This window comes from Pelodiscus sinensis, chromosome 21 (genome assembly GCF_049634645.1).
Source record: "Pelodiscus sinensis isolate JC-2024 chromosome 21, ASM4963464v1, whole genome shotgun sequence".
Lineage (NCBI taxonomy): Eukaryota > Metazoa > Chordata > Testudines > Trionychidae > Pelodiscus > Pelodiscus sinensis.
This window is the reverse complement of record NC_134731.1, coordinates 7,791,395-7,812,631: the sequence shown is the minus strand read 5'-3', so window position 1 is coordinate 7,812,631 and position 21,237 is coordinate 7,791,395. Positions and strand designations below refer to the sequence as shown.

Here is a 21,237-nt window from a genome sequence, read left to right as displayed (position 1 = left end):
GGGCTGCATTTTTCTATGGGAGCTCAGGGGGGTGCAGGGTTTGAGACAGAGGTTGGGTGCAGAAGGGAGCTCGGGGCAAGGGACTGGGGTGCAGGAGGGGGTGATGGTCTGGCAGGGAGTTTGGATGAAGGAGGAGGTTGTGACCTGGGACAGGGCTGAGGGGTGCAGGAGAAGATTCAGACCTGGGGAAGGGGTGTAGTTGGCAGTGCAGGGTCTGGGGGGAGGGCTGTGAGCTGGGGGGAGAGAGGTTGCAGAGGGTTTGGATAAGTGACCTGAGGTACTGGGTGATAGGTGGCTCCCAGCCAGCAGCCCAGCCAAACTCTTAGGCAGGACTGGGGTATGTGCCTCTCTGTGCTGCATGCCCCTTGCATGGGGGAGAAGAGACTTCACATGCTGCCCCCTCCCCCAGAAAAATCCCATTGCCCAGTTTCTGGGTGGCACGAGCAGCCAGGGAGCCTGCCTGAGGGTCCCAGTGGGGCAGATCCAAAGGCTTGGCAGCCTGCGGGCCATCTCTTGCTCCCCCCGGACTAGAACCTAGGTCTCCTGATTGCTGCTACTGTGCGCTATCCACTAGACCACACTGCCACTCCCAGAACGCAGACTTCAACTTTCTGGACCTCGGCTGCTCTCCCCATGAGACACGGGCTAGAAATACTTCCAGCAGATTTTTCAGCCAGTGACACAAATGTCATTTAACGCCAGCAAAGATGCTTTTTGCTGGAGCAACAGATTTTTCCGAGCTGGGTTGTTGGCTAAAGAAAGCCATGCACTCTTCCCTGCCTGTCGTAGGCAGCAGCAGGCCGCTCAGTAGTGGAGTGAAACATGCCCTGTGGACATCGTTCACTTGGGCTGTGGGTAAACGAGAAAGGTGCCGTGAGTTACCTGGTGTCCCTAGCCAGGCTCTGCTGTGCAGATCGAGTTTTCCAGCTGCTCAGGCAGACCGGCTCTCTGCGGATTCCCTCTGGCAGGCTCAGGGTGGGCGTTAAGCTTGTATCAATGGGGTTTGATTTTATCTAGACGCTGGCTTACAACCTTAAAAGGATGATCAGAATACAACTCCCAGGGTCGCCCTTGTGTTAAAGATGAAGGGACAGATCCCAGGGTGGATACAAAAGCACTCCAAGGGCAGCAGCAGAGACTGCATGTGTGAAAATCACCCCAGCAGGACTCCCTCCTCGCTTCTCCCCTTGGAAAGGTTTTGGGACACGGCCTGTGACAACGTGCACAGCACACATCCACTGGGCCAAAATCCTGTAGGTGGCGGCAGGGAGAAGGATACGCTTACCCATGGCCTGGATTAGAGCTCATGGCCTTGGGAGCAGCCCAATCAGCTGGGTAGAAGATTCCATCCCTCATCCCCTTGGGTGGTAGGTGCACTAGGCAAGGGAAGGCATTGCCTTTCCAAACTGTCAGTCTGGCCCCACCCATGCCCTACTGTAGGCATTCTGGGGGCGGAGTATTGCTGCCCTCAACGCCCGCCCTCCCTGTGCTCTTGAGCTGGGCCATGCACTGTCCGGCCTCCCAGTGCTCCGAGGCCGGGGAGGCTGAGGCACATGTGCCAGCCCTCCCTCCTCCCCTACCTGTCGTGGGGGGCAGGGTCTCATCCGAAGAGGTGAGGGTGGGGTGGAGCTGGGGGCTTGCCTCCCCCGGCCCTACCTCCGATGACTGCCCATGCTCATACTCACAGAGCTAAACTTGCTGCTCTTTACCTAGGATGGAGAACTACACTGTGCTTGGGCGGGGTGAGATGATGCAGTTAGGAAAGACATGGAATAGCAACCTCTCAGCAGAAAGCAAGGGATTTTAAGAGGAATGGGATAATACTCTGGACAAATGGGACAATAATTAGGACCACTGAAATTTCCAGACTGGATCAGTCCGGTGACCCAGCCGGTCCAGTATCTCCCCTTCAACAATGAGTACCAGGTGGTTCAGAGGAAGGTACAAGAAACCCTGTATGTCGATTAAAGGATAACCTGCTCCTTTGCAAAGTTCCTTCCTTACCCCATTAGTTTCAGACTGGCTTGTGTCCTGAAGCATGAGGATTTATATTCATTAAATTAATCAGAGTTAAGATGAGCTCTGAAGATGAGATATTGTGTGTGTGTGTGTGTGTGCGCGTGCGCATGCCTGTCTGTCTTTCTGTCCACCATCTCTACAAGAAACTGGTTAGTTTCTGCATTTCCATAATTGCAAAGTCCAGCTTTCCAAAAGCGTACTCGTTAATGTAGCAGTACCCGTACCGGGGTTCATATTCTCTCCATTAGGACACAAATCACTTAAACCTGCAAAATGTCAAAAATGGGCTGATCTTTATACTTGGATGTTCTCATAAATAAGAAAATAAAAAAGACTGAAACATGATAAAATCTGCATGCGTAGGTGGAGCTCGGTGCAAAATCTGTGATTCAATCCAAAGAGTCTAATCCGGCTGACATGCTGAACGTTTCCTACTGGGTCCTAAGTCCCTTCACTTCCCATTGACTTTGATGACAGTTGAGGATGCTGAGTGTTTTTCAGGAAGCACTCACTACCAAGCAAATGGAGGGCCCTAAAAGATGATTAGCTAGAGAGAGATCATTAGCTATGCAATCAGTTGTAATTTTCTTCTTTATTCATTTCTCAGTTCCCTACCCTAATGCTCTCGTAGGTTGCAGCAGCTCTTTCTGGATCATTATCGTGAAGTTTAAAAGCAAATCCAGTTTCCACCAGTCCTGGAGATATACACTGGAAAAGAACAGATGGGATTTGTAACTCTCCTTTCATTTAAAAAAAAATACAAATATTTTAAGAGAACAGATATTGACTTAATGATCACTGTACAGTAGTACCGTGGGGACTTCTGATAGATAGCCCTTATACCACAAAGAGAAGGTTCTGCACAGCATGTGACAGAATAACTTGCAATATGGTGTAATTGCAGAATAACTTACTTCTGAGCGCCAAGCTTGCTACACAGTTCAAGCAAAGCTACTGTCTAATGGGTATTATCAATTTTTAATGTATTTCCACTACTTCCTCAGTAAGGAACTGTACATTTTGTGCCGTTCAAAAACAATAATCTATGCCTCCTGTCTCAGTTTCGTTCCCCGCCCCTTTCCCAGAAGAGAAACTGAGGCTCAGGAGGGCTAAGTGACTCACCTAAGGTCATTCAGTAAGTCAGTGACAAAGTCAGCAGCAGAACCCAGGGTTCATGATTCCCAGTGAGGTACCCTGTCCACTCACATTTCTATGCTCATGTCTGTATGAGGATCTCAAAGCACTTTACAAACATAAATTAAGCCTCCTCAGACCCTGCAAGCATACTTAATTTAGGCTGCCTGAACTTTTGGGTGTTCAACTGGGGCTAAGTCTTCCCTGGCTTTTTACAGTGCTGTAACTTTCCGGCTCAGGTGTGTGAAAAACTACCCACACCATGGCCGCACTTTCATTTTAAAGCACTGCAGCAGGTGCGCTTTAAACTTTTAAAAGTGGACAAAGCTCAAGACAAACTGGGTACTGATTTTCAGTGTGGGGTACACTGAAAACTGTGTTTGAAACTGTAAGCTGTCACTTTAAATTTCCAGGGATTTTTTTTCCTGGTCTTGCTTGCAGATTTGGGGGGTTGGTAGAGGAGCCAGTAATGAGAGTTTGGCAGCAGTCAGTCAGCAAACAGACAACCTAGAGCAAGGTGGGGTGAGTTGTAGACTGTTCCCTAAAACAGAGTGGCACATTCTCTCTCTGATTATTTGGGGCTCTTAACATGTTTTCATTCTGAATTCTGAGGCCAGGTCTACACTAGACCCAGCAGTTCAGCTTATGGCACCCAGCTCCAGCTACGTAGACTACCTAGCTGGCATCCATTTACTATAAGCCGAGCTTGGTGGTATCCCCATAGCAGGAGGCCAATGGAAGCAAACACTCCCATCGGCTTCCCTAACTCCTCACAAGAGCAGGAATACCGGACACCAGCAGAGGTGCCCTCTGAATTCGATTTAGCAGGTCTTAACTAGACTTGCTAAATCAAACTCCAGAAGATCGATCACGGCAGCATCAATCTTCCGCGGGGTGAAGACAAGGCCTAAGAAATAAAGCAGTGTTAGGTGGCAACCTTGTGATAAGTTTTTATCTAATTTTTCCTCTCTGTGTACCATGAAATAAAAGGGGCAGCTGCCTTGGGGCCCAGTGATCCTGCTCGCCATTGCCACTACTGTGGCTGGAGCCTTTGGCTTTTTAAATTGCCGACTAAGCTCCACCGGGGCAGCACCCTGCATACAGCTCTGAGCTATGTTCCAGGTAATGAGGAGGGCTGGCTGCCACGGCTTCACTCCTTCCAGAAGCATGGATCCAAGCCGCTCCTACCTTGTCCAGGGGCCCATGGAGACTGTCAGCTCCTGTAGTTCTAAGAGCCTGTACGTTTCAGCAGTTGGTACTCAGCACCCCTTGAAAATCAGGCCTGAGCTATCTGAAATTTGGTCCCCAGAAGATGAGACACACAGCAAGTCAAAGAGAGCCAGGCACAGGTCCCCTCAGTCCTCTGGTTTAGGAGAAGTACTCCTCTTCCCCTCCAAAACATTCCTCAAAGCTCAGACTTCCCACACGACCATTCTATTGCTCATTCGAATAACCGAGAGAAAAGCCACTTACTGTAGCTCGTATATGAGTCTTGGCTTCTCTGAGTTCTTGTCTTAGCCCCTCTGTCAATGCCGTGACAGCATACTTGGTGGCACTGTAAAAATGAACAACCGACTGTGGTACGACACTGTGGCCATTCATGCTGAGAAGAGAACAGAAAGAAAGCGGGTGAGAGGTAGGGAGCAGGAAACAGCATGAGGAATTAATAAGCTACTAAAAAAAATTAAATTATTGCTGCCATAGTGAATTCAAAGCAGGGAGGTGACACTATCCTATATGGATGGGTAAATACAGAATTTCCCTTTTCCCACTGTGAGCTAGGAAATGCGCTAATGGGCTTTGAATCGAGGAGGAGGGTATTAAACTATAAAATGAAATGAGGGGAATCCTGCATGGTGAGATTTTTCACACAACTGATGTCTAGAACTAGTTCAAAAGTTTGGAATTTTCCTCCCCCCTTTCCAATATTTTTATAACAACCCTTCCTGTTTTTGCCAGTTTACACAGTGGTCAAAAGATTCTAAAATTTGAAATCTCAAGGAACGTTTTTTTAAAGATTTTAACTGGCTCCGCTGATTTTTCCCAAAACAGTACGTTCAGAACGACCCTAAAGACTAAGCCCCTGGGCCTCAATATGATGAGACATTAAGGCGCTGCCTCATTGGGAGTGTTAACCATAGGTAGCCATTCAGGGGTGCACCCACACCCTAGAGTCAACAAGAACCCCCCCTAAAAGCTGTGATTTGTACTGGTGCTATAGGGATGGATAGACACCAGTGGTTGTAACCAGGAAAAATCTCCAGTGTAGACAAGGTTTAAATGAAGAAAAACACTTATTTGAGTTAAGGATCTGAGCAACACCAGTAAATCTTCCAGTGAAGCAATAAAAGAAAACAGCCAAGAAAGCCAACCCATAGGAAATTAGACTATTTTCAGTGCTGGCCACAATCCAATCTCTCACCTGTTAATGTTAATAATATGCCCATCGTCAACGTTTCTCTCCTTCATGGACCGATAGACCTCCCGGGTACAGATACTTACAGCCATAACGTTGACCTGAAACAGCACACACACACAAAAATGGAGATTAAAGCCCATTGCAGTGACCATGGATTTGATGCTGCTCATCCTTATATGCTTAGGACACCTTCTACCTAGACATGCACCCCATGTAACCACACTGCAGCCAAAGGAATGGGTTTGGTTTAAATATATTAGCATGCACTTTACATCCAGTCATGGAAGAAAATGGGGCTGGAACCAGCCTTGGTGACATTCAAAAAATCCAAAGCCACTTGGGAAGTCACAGTGGTCACTCCAATGCAACCACTGCCATTCAGAACTTAACAGGAGAGAAGTCCTCCAGTTTCAAAACACGGGTTCTTACTGCATTACTCCATTAGCTGTCACCAGTCTAGGTCCTAAGATAACTGCTCAGGCAGTTCGGATTCTATCCTGTAGAGGGCAGTAGTGACACACACACACACACGACCCCATTTGTGACCGTATTTATAAGCCTTTTAAAGTCTGACACCATAACACCACCACCATACATTTTAAGAGGATGAAATTCTCTAGGTTTGGCCTCAGCCCGTATGTTTTAAAATAATGAAATAAAATTCAAAGTGGGAGAAAAGTTGCTTTTGGGCTGCTTTTGAGGGGTGAGGATGAGCAGATCCTGACCCGCGGCACTGGGGAGGGAGGGAGGAGGCCGGGAGTCTGAGGGCAGAGGATACAGAGGAACATGGGGTATGTGATGACATCAATCTGTTATCCCACTGACATTTTTTTAAGTTAGGGGACAGTGAAAATGATGTTTTCTCACTGTACGTTCATTGAGGCGGGGACTGTCCTTTTATGCTGTGTTTGGACGCCCCCTAGCACACAGAATCCAGGTTCACAAATGGAGCTCCTGGGTGCTACTGCAATGTGAATTAATTAATTACAGTACAAATTTAATCATGCATGGGCCAAGCATATAAACACTACCTGGGCATTTAACCAGCACAAGGCCATTTCACTGAGAACTTGAGGCTAAAATCCCTATGTTACGGGGTTCAATCACAGAAAACCCCTTAGGATGGTTCCCCAGTGGGCTGATCTTGTTTCTGATGCCCACCTTCTTGCTTTTGGGGGTGGTAACCCTAATTCTGTGCTTTGTCTGGGGGAGACTAGGGGATCTGGCCCAGCAGGACAGGGTGGCGGGGAGAGCAAAGCAGGTAAATATGCACAACTCGAAAATGCTTTCAACAAAATACCTCATGTAACCTATCCATTTTAAAGTTACAACCTGTGGGCTCTGTAGAACTGATTTTTGTGCGTGTATCATTTTTGTAGGTGAAGTTAGAGATGTGAAATGTGAATCAGTTTATAGTTTTAAATGTGCTAACGAGCACCATTACTCTGACCTCAGAAGCCTAATGGATTGACAATCAGTTCAATCACTTGTCAACAGTCTTGTTTGTCCTTTCAGTCTTCCTAGGACCAACTGTCATGTCACCATACCACCTGGTACTGGAATCCATTTTGAACTTGGTGTTTTTCCATGGGAAGGAGAGATGACCCTCCCTCCCCCCCCCCCCAAAAAAAAAAAGGATTCCAGCCCTGGGGGAAAAGTCAATTTAAGAAGTGGGAAGCTATCAACCCTTTGTCTTTGGCTGGCCTTTGTAAGTGCCAGACACGCCCTAAGAGGATACCTGAATAACTCAGAAAAGCTATAGACCCAAGTTAGAGTAAGAGTTTCTTGGATTTGAAGCTGGTACCTGAAATAAGAATAGCTGTTTAGGGCAAGAAGTTTCTTAGGGAACTCACAGAAGCTATGCATTTGCTATTCTTTTTAATTTAATAACTTACGTTGATCTGTTTTCACTTGTAACCACTGAAATCCGACTTTTTTGTACTTAATACAAACACTTGTTTACTATCAGGCCCAATGTGAATAATTGTTACTTAGGGAGTTGGGGAACAATCACTGTGCATCTCTCTCTTTCATTGATAAGGGGAATTAACCTATGAGCTTTCCCTGTGTAAAACTTTTCCACAGGGTAAGACAGATTTATCTGGGGACTGGTTTCTGGGATGCTGAGCCCTGAGAACTGAACCCTCCCAGAGCTGCACTGTTCAGTGTCTGCATTGCTCTGCAGGGTGTGGTAACCAGCATTCCCTCTAAGCTATGTGCTTGTGCAGCCTGTCAGGAGAGATTAAAGCCCCGCCCAGAAGATTAGGCAAGCGCCCACAGCTAGATGTGTTTTTTCCTGGTGGTGCACATTCATACAGGCCTTGAACAAAATTTATTCCACACACAGAGAGAAAAAATCTGCACTTGGATAGAAAAGATTAGAGGGAACATTGGTGGTAACCCCAACCCAGGTGATGGGATGCCCCAGAAAGCAAGAAGGTTGTATAAATGGCACGATCAGCACACGAGGGAACAATCCTCAGGAATCTTCTGTGATCGCAGCACCCTGTCACGCCACACACACCGGGTTAAAAATTTACCTTGGTTCTTTGGGAGAGACAGTATCTAGAGGTCTCAAAGTTGCCCTGTTTTCCAGGGCTGGAGTAAAGCCCAGAATAGGCAGGGTATATCAAATCTATTTGATTTCACAGTTAGCAAGGTCAAGGAAAGTGTGCCTGGGTTGTTTCAGTCCAAATTTTAAATCAACACCCAAAAAAACCCTGAGAGACACAGATCTTGACTTTTAGTAGAACAAACAGCCTCCATGAACCCCAACGCTGCCACCTGTGAAGCAGTAGTCATGAGGATAAGAGTCTCCGACTCTTAACTGATGTAAAACAGGATTATTCCACTCAAGTGAATGGAGCTGAGCCATCTTAGACTCGCGGGGGATCTGGAAATTTGCCTTGCTATTAAGCTATTTGAAGGAGCAAAGACAGGGGGACGTTTCTGCAGTGTTTAATGTAGGGAGCTAAAACTATCATTATCTTGCAAGGCAGAGCGCTTTACAACATGCCGTTCGGGGGAGGGGGGAAGGAGAGGGAAAGGGTGCCAAAAAGTAAATGTTTTACCATTAGAAAAAAAACCACCCACCACACTCTGTACATTATTAACTGTGGTTCCTCAAAAGGAGGGAAATCAGCAGCAACGAGCCTCCACAACTCAGCTAGAGAATGGCGCAACAGCCGCTACCGACGCCTCCTTTGCTCCTCCCACGGCTCAAATCACCTTAAGTAGTTGAAGTTTCAAGAGGACGTGTTAGACCTACTGGCAATATCTGCCAGGGCCGTATGTAGGGGGCACGGGGCTTATGTCAATGCCCCCCGCCGCAGGCCCCGCCCCCACCCCGCCCACTTGCTGAAGCCCCTTCCCCCGAACAACGCAAACGGGGAATTACCTCAGGCCCTGGCATGGCATGGCAGCAGGGGTCGCCGACTCACAGCCCCACACACTGTAGCCGGCTCCGCTCTGCCCCACCGCCTTCGCCCTGCCTGGTGCATGCCACTTCTCATCAGCAGAAGTGAGCGGCCTGGGGCCGGGGCGCTCTGCTTCCCGCTGCCGTGGTGAAGCGGAGCACCGTGGGCTGAGACAGGGCAGTGGGGTGGAGCAGGTTCCTGGGTCCCTCTTCCGCAGTGAACCCAGGGGAACCCATCCCCTGCTGCCACCGCACGTCAAGCCGTTAGCTCATAGCCCCGGCCACCCTGCAGGTCCTTGCGCAGCTGCCCTGAACCATCCTGTGGACGGGACAGCCCGGAGTGTTACAGAGCTGCCGGTTTCACTGGCCTCTGTGAAAACATGCCTCACACGGAAACGCGCTGCTGCGTCACGCACACACAGCAGAGGTATAGTTAACCGCACCAAGCATCCGCCGTCAAGGAACAACCCTGAAAAGACCCCGACTTTTCACCCAACTCCGCACCGGGCAATGGTTACCCAACGTGATGGTATGTGCATTGTAATCTTTTGCCTCTGGGCTGGAATGTAGCCCACATGGGCTGGACGGGAGGTTCAGCTTGAATTCACGGTTGTAAAGGTCAGTGGGTAAAATGCGAAGGAGTTGTTCAAAGATTACTGGGTAGAATAAGGTGTGTACACAGCACGGGGCTCCACATGCTCCTGAGTACAATGTGGAAGGCTGAGCAGACTTGTCTGGTAGTATTATAACAACAGAGAGGAGAATGGAAACCTCCATAAACCAGGAAAGGAGATAGGAAATTTTTAAGAGCAGGTAAGATAAACACCTGTCAGGGATGGGCTAGATCAGTGTGTCTCAACTTTTTTATACAGTACCCCTTTAATAAATTTAAAAACAAACAAACAAAAAACCCCCAGTACCTACAGTTTTCAGACACAATTTTTTTTTTCTACCATTGCAACACAGTTGTTTAAACAACTTCAACGTAGCCGGGCGGGCAATGAAATTTTTTAGTGTAAAAAGTACAAAAATAATAAAACGCTGTAAAACTTAACACAAAAATTCAGTTTTCTCCAAATTTCAGTTGTGCTGACGTACCCCTCAGACTTCTCTCAAGTACCCCTCCAGGTACTCGTGCCACTGGTTGAGAAACACTGGTCTAGATAACACTTAATAGGGATGTAAAATCCCGGTTAATTATTTAACAAGTTCAAGTTAAGTTAACCCTAACCAGGCTGGGCTGGAGCGGCCCCTCTTACTGCGGACAGGAGCTGCTCCCAACAGGCTAGAGCGCCCTGCTCCCACGGCAGCCCCCACCGGGCTGCTCCAGCCCCCACCAGTTAACCATTAACATCCCTAATACTTAGTCCAGCTCCAGCCCCCACCAGTTAACGATAATTGTTCTCACCCATTAAGGGTGGGGCTTACCAGTTAACCATGAACATCCCTAATACTTAGTCCAAGTCCCTTCCAGTCCTAGGATTCTACTGAAAGAGAGGCAGGATGGTCCAGTGGTTAAAGCACCATACTGGGGCTCAGACACTCAGAGATATCTAGGTGCCTATGTCAGTCAGAGTCAGGCACCTAAATGCCTTTCAGGAGCTGGGCTGCGTCTTTGGGCTGGTGTGGCTGGCCACGGCAGGTAGGCTGACAGTCCTGCTGTGATGTTATCGGATTAGAATATGACCATGTGAACTATTGTTGATACCACTGTTCTAGAGTCGCAACAAATCTCATGCACAGGACACGTGGCCAGAAAGGGTTAAACAATCCCAGGCCAAAAGACGTGGAGTCAACCTATAGGGTGTATCTAAACTACATGGCTCCGTCGATGGAGCCATGTAGATTAGGCTGATCGGCAGAGGGAAATTAAGCCGCAATTTAAATAATCGCTGCTTCATTTAAATTTAAATGGCTGCCGCGCTGAGCCAACAAAAAGCTGATCAGCTGTTTGTCGTCTCAGCGCGCTAGTCTGGACGCTCCCATGCCGACCTGAAAGCCCTTTATCGACCTCCCCGTTATGCCTCGTAGGATGAGGTTTACCGGGGAGGTCGATAAAGGGCTTTCATGTCGACAGGGAGCGTCCAGACTGCCCCACTCTGCTGACAAACAGCCAATCAGCAGAGTGGGGCAGCCATTTAAATTTAAATGAAGCCGCGATTATTTAAATCGTGGCTTCATTTCCCTTTGCCGAACAAACAAATCTACATGGCTCCGTCGACAGAGCCATGTAGTCTAGACGTACCCATAGAGGCACGCAGGGGACTGGACAGCCTTGCCGGGCCCCTGGGCAAGGGATGGGGGTGGCTTCATGCTCCTGGAAGTGGTTGGGCCTCAGGCAAGAGGGGTGGGATTGGAGGGCAGCCTGTCCTCAGTGCTGCCTGGAGCACCGTGTGGTGCTCCAGCAGCAATTTAAAGGGCCGGGGCTCTGGATACTGCTACAGTAGCAATAGTGGCGACAGCTGGGAACCCTGGCCCCTTTTGAATTGCCACCTAAGGGTAGCTGTCCCCTTCACCGCTCTCCCCCGTCGGCAGGCCTGGAGGCTCGTGAGAATGGCGTGCACGTGATCATTAGGACCAGTCAATGCTAGTTAGGATAGAACGGCAACATGCAAACTTGTCCGATCCGAAATTAGAGGCAAGACTAGTTATAGGCGCTTACTTGTATCACACAGGTGTTAGCAATGCAGACAAACAATTCCATCCATGACAATAGCTGCTGACTAGGAGATGAAAGGAAACATTAACATTGAAACGAATCTTGGGAGAAATAATTGTATGGTCTCTGTCTTTCTTTAAAGTTAGTGATACACTGTTTAATGGCTATGTTACCTGGGGTTAATTCCCATATTATTTGGGAAACAGAAGCTCATATGAAAAGTCATAGTAAATAACCACCAGCTGGGGGGATGGGTGGTCCCATTCTTTGCAGTTCACCCTAACGGAGTGACCTCCGCTGGCTCCCTTGGGACCATGTTTCTGACCTCTGCCTCCTACCCCTTTCCGTTTAGAGGAGCTTAGCCCTGAGTGTCCTCTGTACAGAAAAGGCTGTGCCCTGGGACCCACACCCTCCCCGTTGGGCCCCCTGGCAGGGGGCAGCCATAAATCATTTCATTAAAGTTTCAAGGCTTACCAGAGCAGTGGCCCTTCTTGTCCCTGAATCTGGATCTCTGGTTTGGTGTTAAACGTTAACCTTTGGTGATCTGTCTTCTGGGCATAAACCTGGCTGCGAAATGCCTCTGAGCCAGGAGACGGAGGGGTTGTTTTCGAGGTCTGGGGGAGGGTGAACACCAGTTCCGAAGCCGCCACCACACGATGAGAGAGAGCCGTCCCACGACTCGTCATTGGACTCGCTGAGATTTGGGGAGCAATTTTCAAAATCCCACTGGGTTTTATAAGCTCCCCCAAAATCATGTCAGGTGCTTTTGAAAAACTCAACCCCCTAGGTCACATCCCAGCCAGGAGCTGCAAGGTACGTGTGAAGACGAGCCATGCTGACGAACCGAACATTATGTTCATCCGCCTTAGGACAGGAGGAGCTAGATCCAAGGTGGGGAACCTTTCGGGGGCCAGGGGCCACTGACCCACAGAAAAATCAGTCAGGGGCCATGCAAAAAAAGTATGAAAATGGCTCTGTGTCCCCTGCGGCCCCCAGGCGCTGCCCCCTGCTGCTTGGACTGGCTATAAGAGCAGTGAGGGGAAAGCCTCCAGGCAGCGCTTTGCTGGGCCTGCCAGAGGGAGGAGGAATGGCAGTTCATGGAGCCACTTCTCCCCCCTGCCAGGCAGAGCCTGCGGGTCGGATCTGGATCTGGCTTGCCTGGCTCCAGCCCGCGAGGTTCAGGGCTCCCCCCGACAGTGGGGAGCCGGCGTTGGTACTCCAGCCCCACAGGAAGAGCCTGGGGGAGGTGCTCTGGGGATGGAGTGCCAGTACTGGCTTCCCAATGCTGCGGTGGGGGACCCTGAGCCTTGGGGGCCAGATCCAGGCAAGCCGGGGGCCGTACCTGGCCCCTGGTCCTTAGGTTCTCCACCCCTGAGCTAGATCAATAGCTGGTGTAAAATCAGGACCGTGCCATCTAGGCTACGTCAACACTGCACAGTTATTTCGGAGTAAGCTATTCTGGATTATTTATTCCGAGATGTGCTATTTCGAAATAGCACGTCTACACTGCAGGGAAGCCTCAAAATGAGTCCGAGGCAGGCTCCCCTAATGTGGGCACACTAGCTTGATTTAGAGCCCCAGGAAGCACTGGAGAAAAATTACTTAGAATGGCCCTGGGGAGAAGCTATTTCGAAAGAGCAGCAGTGGAGCATCCACACTGTAGCTATTTTGAAATAGCTATTTCGGAAGAGGACTTATTCCTCATGGAATGAGGTTTACAGAAGTCGGAATAAGCTGCCCGTTATTTCCATATTATTTCGAAATAATGGAACTGCTGTGTAGATGCGCGCATTGTTATTCCGCAATAACGCTAATTATTCCGAAATAACGGTGCAGTGTAGGCACATCCAAAGTGAATAGCGCTGTGCTGATCCACACCAGCCGCGGCCCTGCTCCTACACTTGTAAAACTTTTCCTATTTCTGATCAGAAGGGTGGCTGCCATTGATCTGTCCTTGCCTTGGATCTGACTGTTCTCATTTCTGACCTTTTCCATTGGTCTGGTCCTGAGTGGGGCATGATTCAAAGCCAGGAAACTCAATAAAGAGAGACTGGGGAAAGGGGTAATTTCCTGCAAGTCCCAAAATAGAATCAGCTGAGCCGTATGCTACCAACGTACCTCTCTCTTAGCAACGGCTCAGCACAAGGGCACGTTTCTGCCCATCCAACTGAAGACAAAGTATCATAACAAGGAACAGAATCAGAGGGAAAGTAAGACAAAGCAATGGGGAGGATGCCACGGATAGGCCTCTGCTCGACCAGGGGACAGAGCCAGGAGCCCTGATGGGGTTTCCACACCATCCAAGGAGGTCCTCCGTACACAGGGGCTGTGTCTACATTGGCACGATCCCGTGCCAAAGCACCCGCTTTTGTGCAAAAACATGCTGCCTGTCTACACTGGCGGGGAGTTCTCGCGCAAGTACACTGACGTTCTAATGTGTGAAAGAAATCAGTGCTTCTTGCGCAAGAACTATGATGCTCCCGCTCAGGAATAAGCCCTCTTGTGCAACTGTTCTTACGCCAGAGGCCAGTGTAGACAGGCAACATAAATTTCTTGCACAAGAAAGCCCTATGGCTAAAATGGCCATGAGAGCTTTCTTGAGCAAGAGAGCGTCTACACTGGCACGGATGCTCTTGCGCAAAGGCACATGCCAGTGTAGACGCTCTCTTGCGCAAATGCTTTCATGAAAGAACTCTTGCGTTAAAGAGTATTTGCGCAAGATCATGCCAATGTAGACACAGCCGGGGTGTTTTGTGGATATTTTCAGGAGAGGGGACATTTCCACCCATTTGAAAGGCCCCAGTGTGCTGCCAGAACACACAACAGGGCCCTTTGGGAACCTGCAATCCAGCCCTCTGTGTCGGATTCATGTTACAGACTTCACTGAATAAGGAGCATAGACATTGCTCACCCTGAGATCCGTCTAGTCCAGGGGCAGGCAAGATATGACCTTTAAATTCAGCCCGCGTCCGGCCCCCGGCCGAGAAGAGAAGAGCAGAGAGATTTGCTGGGTGCGGAAGCAGTGCACGAAGTCTCCCAGCATCTGCGGCACAGAGAGCCGGGGGCTGCTGGCAGTGAAGGAAGCTTGCCTGAGACTCCTGCTGGCCGGGAACTAGGTGCCTCCTAGCCAGAGCCTGCTTCTGCACCCCAGCTCCCTCCCAGACCCTGCACCCCCTCCTACACTCCTCCCCTCCTACACCCATACCCCCTCCCACACTCTGCCCCCACTCCTCTACCCCAGGCCACAACCCCCTCCTTCACCCAAACTCCCTCTCAGACCCCATACCCTCCCCTGCACTCCAGACCCATACCCCAAGCTCCATAGGGAAGAGCAGCCCCTGATCCCTTACCAAAACCTTGGAGTGGTCCCCACCCATCAAAAATTATTGCCCACCTCTGACCTAGTCCCATATCCTGTTTCAGACAGGGGCCCGGATCAGATGCTTTAGAAGACAGCTTAGAAACCTCGCAATAGGAGGACTGGAATGATCTGCCGCCATGTAGATCTCAGAGAGAGACTGGGGTAAGTTACACTCCAGCGAGGTGGCATCAGAATTCAAAGCAAGACCCCAGGATGCAGCCGCACATAGCTACGTACGTCATCCAACTCAAACGCTGTGCGTTGGGTAAGTGCCAACATCTTGCTCAGGGCTGTAGAGGACACACTGGGGATGCGGTCCATGTCCATGCCTTGAGAAACCTGCGGTCTGGCGGGGAGGGGAGTAGGATACAGGTGGGGAATAAACTGCAGACAATAATTCAGGTCACAAGGATGTGGAATCCTGCAGCGGAGCAAGAGGAGCTGTAGTAAATAAACGATCACACCTCTTTCGGGCTACAGCAGTGGTCTCCAACCTTTTTACACCCAAGATCACTTTTTAAATCTCAAAACAGGCGAAGATCTACCACCCCGCCCCTTTCCTTGAAGCCCTGCCCCTTCCTTGAAGCCCCGCCCTCTCTGTTCTCCTCCTGTCCATCACTTGCTATCCCCAGCCCTTACTTACACACTCCAATAAACAGTTTATTTTTAAATTATGCGATACATACGATTAAAATCACGTGTTTATAGTTATGAAATAAATGGTCTGTTTTTTATTCATGCTATTTCAATCTAAAATGAAGCATTTAGAATTATACATTTTGTGGGGACAGAGTACTGCGGCTGGGGGCAGGGGAGAGGGAACAGGGTGCTGGGAGGGCAGAGGACAGGGTTCTGCAGCAGGGGACAGAGTGCCAGTGGGGACAGAGTTCGGGGAGTGGGGACGGGAATGGGGACAGAGTTCTGTTGCTGGGGACAGGGGAGTGGGGACAGCGTTCTGTTGCTGGGGACAGGGGAGTGGGGACAGCGTTCTGTTGCTGGGGACAGGGGAGTGGGGACAGCGTTCTGTTGCTGGGGAGTGGAGGCTGGGGAGTGGGCTGCCAGTGGAGGCAGAGAGTCCCCTGCATCTCCCTCCTCCCAGCATTCCCCTCCCCCCAGGGAAACCAGTGCACGCCTGCCCCGGGGCCAACCCCCGCACGTGCCAGGAAACCCCCTTGAGAGCCTCCCGCGGGGCTGACTCACCCCTCCTGTGCAGTGCAGGGGGCCGGCAGAGCAGCGAGCGCACTTCTGGAATTGCCGGAAGTGGCGCTAAGCTGTGGGACTTCTGAAGCCGACACTACCTCCGTTTTCTCTTGAGGTAAGTAGTGGAGCTTCTGGGGGGTGGGAGGGAATTGGGGGCGGGGCGGACAGGACGCCTCACGAGCGACTGGTCGATGCCTCGAGATCGACCAGTAGCTCGCGATCGACCTGTTGGTGACCACGGGGCTACAGTAAGAGGTTTTAAGGAAGGAACCATGGGAAGAAGAAGGATTGTTAAAAGTCAGTCCTTAAAAAGCTTAGAAATGATGTGAGGAAAGAAGAAACCCTATTATAATCCCTCCAATTGAATCTGAGGCCTCTAACGGGGGTGGACACTCACCTCCTGCGAGCGCCCCCATTAGGCTGAGTGCAGGACCCTGCACTGCCTCAGTCTTAAAAGCTTTGCAGCTACTCAGCCCTCTGGCCAAGACACAGCCTTGTGTGAAATCACAAACCCCTGGAGGTATAGACTTTACCAGGGGCCTATTCTGTGCCCTGATAGAGCATCTCTGAGTCCAGTCCATTTTCTCAGTCTGTTTCCCCGCCCAGTATGAGAGTGGTGCCTTCTGGGCTCTCCTCCTGGAGATAATGTTCTAAACAGCTCCCCACTCTGAGCTGTCCATGGTTCTGCCAGCCTTGACCTTCTCCCTTCCAGGGCTGGGCTGCAACCGAGCTGCCTCTGTTTTTGCAGCTCCTTTTGTAGTCCTCCCTGTCCCCTGATAGGCTCTGGAGGAACTGGCCACTCTAGCCTCCTGGAGGAATTCTCTATGGCCTTAGGGCCCTGCCCTACTACAAAGCCATAGGTGTCTCCTAATAAAGAGATCTAGGGTTATTTGGGATTTTTTTCCCCTCTCTCCTTCAGCAGAGCTGGACTTTAAAATGTTTCTGTAAAACCCTTCAAAATAAAAGCATTCACTGACACTTAGGGTTGCCAGGTATCCGGTTTTGAACCGGACAGCCCATTATTTGAGCTTTCTCTTCGGGAAACAAATTGAGAAAATTTGAGAAAATTTTCATATTTTCTAAATAAGATGTCATGGAGATTGTGATGTAATGTCAAGTGTGTCCGGTATTTTTGTTAAAACCATCTGGCAACCCCACTTTTCCTCCAGCAGGGCAGTTGAAGAAATTCTCCACATGCTGCTCTCAGCACCACGAAGACCCAATGGCCCATGAAAAGAGCCTGCAGCCTCTGTTTCAAGAAACTTCAAAAGTTTCAGAAAGCGCATCAGAAACAGACCAGATGGATGTTGAATAGAGGCACACAGGTGGCAAGTCCTAAGCGTTATCTCTTTGATGGATATGGCATTAGGGAGAGATAGCAAATGCTCCATGGCTGGACCAAAAGCGATATACAGCCACCGTGTTCCGAGAGTGAGATTACCAGGCTGCGGGATCACAGCTGTGACATAGGGAATAGTCACAGAGGAAGAAAGGCCCAGAGCTATTTTTGTAGCATTTTCTATGTTCAGGGTAAAAATCAGATTCAGTAAAGTTGCTTTGCTCAGGATGACCGTGGACACCCCTTCCATATTAAAAGTGTCACAGAAACTGGGCTCACTGGACACAAGGGAGGGTCAGCACTCTGTTGCCAGCAAGCTGCTAATAAAGCCCTGGACAATGTTTGGATATCCCACTTTATCACAGGTGGTGTAACATCACCCTGGCCAATACAGCCGCAGCTACACCAGAGCAGACACACGCAGGTATGTTGTCTGAACACAACGAGCAGAACGGGCACGTCCACTAAGGAGGCCTCTCTGCCATTTCCCATCACTTAACATTTGAAACAATAAAGCTTCCAGAAGAGGGAGTGAAAACAGAAAGTCTCTCTCATGCTGCAAGGCCCTAAATCACCTCACACCTCTGCCTCCAATGTTGAAAGGCCCAGTGCAGCACAGAAAACAGAACCGTAAGTACATGCACTTATTAATATCACAGTAGCGTCTCCAATGCAGACTGTGGTCCTACTAGGCAAGGCACTGTCTGTACATACCTCAGGAGGCTGTTTTGGTAATAAAGTGATTGACTTTCACAATTTCCTAATGCGGCATGTGAAATCAGTTCCGCACGATCCAGCTCTAACCAGATTTTGAACAAAAAAGTGAAGAAATAAAGACCGGGGGAAAAGGGAATCTGTAGCTCATAAGGCTGATATGAATTAGGGATGTTAAATTTCAATTAGCCAATAAGGGGAGGTGCTCGTTATCCTGCTGCACCTCTGCCTACAAGAGCTGCCTGCGGTTCTTCTACGTTTCAAAGGAAGAGGCGCAGTGGGGACTGCTTCCATCCCCGCTTGCACCGTTTCCCCCTCCGCCTCTGCCCCCACGGAGATGGAGCTGAGGGGCACCAGCTTTTAAGCCAGCTCCTCCCAGCACCAGCTCCTGCTCTCCCCCACTTTTGGGCTGTATCTACACTGGGCCACTTATTCCGGAAAAGCAGCCGCTTTTCCGGAATAAGCTGCGAGCTGGCTACACTGGCCGCTTGCTTTTCCGGAAAAGCAATGACAATCTACTGTAAAATTGTCAGTGTTTTTCCGGAAAAACTATGCTGCTCCCATTCGGGCAAAAGTCCTTTTCTGGAAAAACTGTTCCGGAAAAGGGCCAGTGTAGACAGCACAGTAGTCTTCTCCGCAAAAAAGCCCCAATCGCGAAAATAACGATCGGGGCTTTTTTCCGGAAAAGCGCGTCTACATTAGCCACGGACGCTTTTCCGGAAAAAGTGCTTTTCTGGAAAAGCATCCTGCCAATGTAGACCCGCTTTTCCAGAAATACTTATAACGGAAAAACTGTTCTGTTTTAAGCATTTCCGGAAAAGGGTGCCAGTGTAGACGTAGCCTTGGGGTACGTCTAGATTACATGGCTCCGTCGACGGAGCCATGTTGATTAGTTTACTCAACAAAGGGAAATGAAGCGATGACAAAGGGTTCTGGGGTCAGCAGATCCCCGTCTAGACTGCTGCGCTGTGCCGACACACAGCTGATCGGCACAGCGCGGCGGCCATTTTTATTTAAATGAAGCAGCGATTATTTAAATCATCGCTTCACTTCCCTTTGTCATCCTGCCTCATCTACATGGCTCTGTCAATGGAGCCATGTAGTCTAGACACATCTTTGGTGCCTCTGATGGAGGCAGCAAGGCAGGGGAGGAAGCGACTAGTCGAGTAGTGCCTCGACGACCCAATAAGCCTAAACTTTTCGGGTAGTCAACTAGCCACTTACATCCCTAATATGAATCAGCCTGTCACTGCAACAAACTGTGACACTAATGGGATTAGCTACAGAAGCTAGCACCAGGCATTTAATGTCCAATTTTAGTTTAAAAATTAGGGTCGTCACTTTTTTTTTTTTTTAAATAGACTGGAAGGGAAATACTGAACTGTGTCACTGTTCAAAGGGCATGTGGTTAATAACCTACCTCCAAGGAAAACCTGGGAAAATGAATTGGCCTTGAGATATAGAATCAGACTCACAGAACACCAGAACTGGAAGGGACCTCGAGAGGTCATCGAGTCCAGTCCCCTGCCCTCATGGCGAGACCCAGTACTGTCTAGACCATCCCTGATAGACATTTATCTAACCTGCTCTTAAATATCTCCAGAGACAGAGATTCCACAACCACCCTGGGCAATTTATTCCAGTGTTTAACCACCCAGACAGTTAGGAACTTTTTCCTAATGTCCAACCTAAACCTCCCTTGCTGCAGTTTAAGCCCCTTGCTTCTTGTCCTAGCCTCAGAGGTTCAGGAGAACAATTTTTTTCCCTCCTCCTTGTAACATCTGCCCTTTCCTCGTTCCCTGCTTTGCTCCTACCCCATCTCTTCACCCTCTTTCAAGCGATGACACACACACACACACACACACACACACACGTACGTACGTACGTGGGGGAAGTAGAGCAACAGCCCCATCTCACTGCTTCTCCAGCTGCGTTGCTCCACCCCCCCACCAGTGCGTGTGGGACCGCCCTGCCTCCTCCCATGAGCAGTGCGACTGCAGGAGCTCAGCGAGCTGGGGCCGTTACTCCACGTGCCCCACCGCTGCCAGTGAGTGGGGGTCAGGGGAGACAGACCCCTGCTATGGGTACCCGCTCCCTCCACTCATGGCATTGGGTGAGTTTCACCCCTCGTGCCCCTCAACTTGGGACCTATGAGTCACTGTAAGGCGCCCAGATACTACAGAAATGAAGGCCATACAAATACTCAGGCTGATATGCCCCCACGTATTTTTTAATTAGGGTGTCCTCCAGGATTCCCCGTAAGCTGGGCGCTTGGGCGGCCGCCCAGGAGAGATTCAAATGCTGCCCAGCTGATTAGCAGAGCACCTACAGCAAGGATTTTGTTCCTACTGGTGGTGCACGCGTCTTGGTGCACATAAACCTATTTATTCCACACATGGCTGGAAAAGATTAGAGGGAACAGTGGTGTCCTCTCCCCAGCCCTGCTCCTCATTTCCCCACTGGCTTTTTGTATTTGGTTTTCACGCCACCTGGTCTCTGCTCCATTTCTCACCTCCAACAGTGGAGATTTCCTTGCCTCTCAGCTCCCTTTTCCCAGTCTCTCCCCTCCTCTAATCACTCACGCGTTCCAGGTGCTTCAAGGATCAGGCAAACCACATTTTCCCATCCCTAGCACCCAGCCAGCAGGCGACTGTTGTCACTGCCTCCCAATGCCAGTCTTTGCCGTGACCAAGGATCTCTCTGTCCACGCCGTCACCGTTCCCACCATCTCCCATGCGTATTACTCACATCTATCATCATCCGCCAACCCTCCGTTTTCCCCGACAGCAGGGGCTCGGGGCAAGCCAAGCCGGCGTTATTGATGCACACGTCCACCCCTTGGTGTAGCGTCTTGATGGCAGAGAACATGGAGAGGATCTCCTCTTCGTTGGACAGGTCGCACTTATAGGGAATCAAGGTGCCGGGGTATCCCGCACTCTGGCATTCGGCTGCCAATTTCTAGAGAAAGGAAGAGAAA

The 21,237-nt window shown here is 49.8% G+C and overlaps 1 protein-coding gene across 2 annotated transcripts in view; it reads right to left on the bottom strand.

Annotated features, from left to right (window-relative positions):
- Positions 1–21,237, bottom strand: part of DHRS11 (dehydrogenase/reductase 11) — a 92,668-nt gene that overhangs the window by 6,657 nt on the left and 64,774 nt on the right. Inside the window, exons 2-5 of one of the 2 annotated variants that reach the window (XM_075904759.1) lie at positions 21,009–21,218; positions 5,576–5,670; positions 4,627–4,708; positions 2,635–2,727 (exon numbers count right to left, since the gene is read on the bottom strand). In XM_075904759.1, the coding sequence (XP_075760874.1) occupies positions 2,635–2,727; positions 4,627–4,708; positions 5,576–5,670; positions 21,009–21,218 (480 nt within the window). Of the gene's footprint in view, positions 1–2,634; positions 2,728–4,626; positions 4,757–5,575; positions 5,671–21,008; positions 21,219–21,237 lie in introns of both variants that reach the window. The other variant, XM_075904758.1, reaches the window with a different exon arrangement.